Consider the following 3,285-nt stretch of genomic DNA (forward strand, 5'->3'; position numbering starts at 1 on the left):
TATATATATATATATATATATATATATATATATATATATATATATATATATATATATATATATATATATATATATATATATATATATATATATATATATATATATATATATATATATATATATATATATATATATATATGTTCGTACACAAGCTCACTTACCAACAGGGTAAGTCTCGCCCACTACATTGATGTAGCTGTCTTCTGTAGGGCTGCTGAACAGAGGCAGACCCCTCACGTCGTACACCTGAGTGTTGTCAAGGCTTTTCACCGGTGTGTAATCGAACGACTCGACTATAGTCTGTGCTTCCTCAATGTTGGCCATACTTCGCAGATCATAGGCTTTCAGTGTGTTCGGCTTGGCATCCAACCCAATCAACTCTGAAGGAGTGTTCAGTAATGTGTCAATAAGTGTCAAAATAAGTGTCAAAATGCCATGCGGATACTTAAGTGACACTTGATCGAAGAGCTGCAGCGTGTTCGGTTTGTCGGAGAAGTCAGTCAGCGCTATTGGTCAAACTAGGCGTGTTAAAAAGATGTCAACAGATGTCATGGGCGTGTTAAAAGCATGTCAATAGGTGTCAATATATTGGGAAAGAGTCAATGCATACGAGAGATAAGAACATACCACATAGTCTGTGGGGTGTGGTTGTACTGTGGGCGTTTGTGTGGCTATAGATCATAAGTACAGATATAATTTGCAACAAGATATAATTTGCGACACACCATTTCCGTACGCATCCGAGAACATCTTCTCGCCCGTGATGGACGACTTTGCGGTTACCAGATCGCTTTCGAGCATTCTGATTGGTCCGTTGAACTGGTCAAATGCCAAGGAGTTGGGCTCGATCTCAGTACCAGTTCTGTCTCTAACCTGTTGGCAGACGAGTGGACGTGTGAAGGGGGTACTGAGCATGTGTGGTATATGTACTAGTCCACAACTGATTCACGACCCACCAAACCAATCCACTAATTGTCCAAGTGGCCACATTGGGATATGTGCACTGGCATAGCTGATAAAGACCCATACACACACTAACTCTGTTCACAGCCAGTACTATTTGAACTAATTCACCCCTCCCCGGGAATTAGTGCACACATCGGTTGAACTAATACACACCTCCCCCTCAGCACCAACAAGCAGCAGGGCACCTCTGGCACTGTACATAGCCAACCCACTCTGACTGCGCACGGGCTTGAACCCAGCCGCCTCCAGCTTTGCTAAGCGAGCCTCGGAGATGACTGGCGTATCCGTTGTCATGACAACGTCGGCCCAGAACGCATCGATGTAAACCGGCATCCCGTTATTGTACACCCAGTCCGAGCCCTCGACCTTGTTGACGGGCAGGTGGTGTGCGTTGAAGACGATTTGACCGGCGGCTGCTTTGGTACCGTAGCTGTTCATCACGTCAAAGGTGCCGGCGTTCATAAACAAGGCGGAACCCGCTGCGGAGAAGAATACGACGAATTGATTGGTGGATATAATTAGATACTGTGTGTGGGGGGGTATTGTCCTGAAGCCCTAGAATGAACTCTGAATCTGTACATGCCCACGACAACTCAGAAAATACCAAGTGTGTTGTGTGTTCGTGCGCGTGAAGTTACACTGGCCGCTAACCCTAAACTCAACATCAAGGCATCTACAGATGTCCTAAAACCCTAAACCCTAAAACCACTAACCCTAAAACTCTAACAAATGCGTACAAACCCTCCATACTAAACCTTAACCCTACAACCCTTACGTCGCTGGGCATACATAGATATATACATATTTATATGCACACAGAACCAACCGCACAGCTCGCTAATAGTACTCACCACTGTCAAATAGGGCTTCTCCCTGGGGCCCTGTGTGTGGCGTATACCCATTGCCGGCCATCACAGCCGCCGATTCCTCGTTAATTGTCCAGTCCCCGTTCGGATCGCTGACGGCAGACCAATACGCATCAATATATACTTGTCCCTGGCAGTGAGATATTGGTTGTTGAGGTGAATGGAGGATACCTCAGATACGTGTATATATGCACACACGTCTAGGCTAGAGATATGTATATGGACAAGGGCAAGTGTACATCATGTATATATACACATACGTCTATAGAAATGAACACAACCTCTCGAAGCACGAGGCCTATACCCGCAGGTTTGAATAGTTGGCCAAACAGCCCCAACACACTGTCATAGGTGCACCCGGTCCTACCAAAAACAATTTAGGTCTACACATCAATACCTTTCACTAAACCAACTTACTGTACACTAATCTCCAGCACCTCATCTAGTTTAAATGGGTATGAGTGAAAGTGGACCAGAACCGAGTACTCTGACAGACAATCGGATTGACAGAATTAGTCATTCACAATTATTGCACCACAGTATACGTCGTGTGATATTGGGATGTCTGTTACAAACAAGAACCAAATCAGCGTACAAGCGAGCAAGTTATTCTGGACGATCACATAGGTTGTGCTTGACCCCGATGTCGTAAAATATAAATGTCGTAAATACACATGTTGTAAATAAACATACCTTATCATCAGTCTGAAGATTATTTCCTGGGTCTAGTTTAGGGCACATGCTGCCACTATCCAGATAGGCAGGAACACCTAATGCAAAACAAGCGCGATCATAAGTGAGTAATCATTGAACATTTTCGATTATCACACGCACGCACGCACCCACACCCACACCCACACTCACACCCGCACCCACACCCACACTCACACCCGCACCCACACCCACACCCACACTCACACCCGCACCCACACCCACACTCACACCCGCACCCACACCCACACACACACACATATATATATATATATATATATGTATATTATTATATATATATACATTTGCGTGTGTACAACACTACATACACCGAGTGTAAAATATGCAAATAACCCTACCAGCAGCAGCTGTCTCGCCGCGCGTGTCCACAATATCATCATCGATGTCTATAAACCAGGGTCGGCCGAGTCTGTCGAACAATCGATGGCCGTCAGGAGAGTACCGGTGGGAGTACTGGTTGCTTAGCAACGTGCTCTCAGCGGTATCCATAGTCATATTAGCCACACCCAATTCTGAGGGCAAAGGTGAGCCCTCGTACTGATTTGGGACCGCTGGGGTAATGAAGGTTGCAAAATGTCAGAAAGTGTATATTTGCGTCGTACTTCAATGTAAGTAGCATATGTGTATATATATTCCCACACATCATATATAAACATACATATGCATATAGATATACATACACATGCACATACACATTTATATATATATCCTGTATATATAT

General features: G+C 44.4%; 1 protein-coding gene across 1 annotated transcript in view; it reads right to left on the bottom strand.

Moving 5' to 3' along the window:
* Window positions 1-1,065: 1,065 nt before the first annotated feature.
* The window catches only part of SARC_04718 (hypothetical protein), a gene marked incomplete at both ends in the record, with an annotated part of 12,408 nt that continues 10,188 nt past the window's right edge, over window positions 1,066-3,285 (bottom strand). Inside the window, 4 exons of the mRNA XM_014301443.1 lie at window positions 1,066-1,445; window positions 1,818-1,962; window positions 2,526-2,602; window positions 2,903-3,115. Of these exons, the coding sequence (XP_014156918.1) occupies window positions 1,066-1,445; window positions 1,818-1,962; window positions 2,526-2,602; window positions 2,903-3,115 (815 nt within the window). The remainder of the gene's footprint in view (window positions 1,446-1,817; window positions 1,963-2,525; window positions 2,603-2,902; window positions 3,116-3,285) is intronic.

This window comes from Sphaeroforma arctica, assembly GCF_001186125.1.
Source record: "Sphaeroforma arctica JP610 unplaced genomic scaffold supercont1.276, whole genome shotgun sequence".
NCBI classification, from domain to species: Eukaryota; class Ichthyosporea; order Ichthyophonida; genus Sphaeroforma; species Sphaeroforma arctica.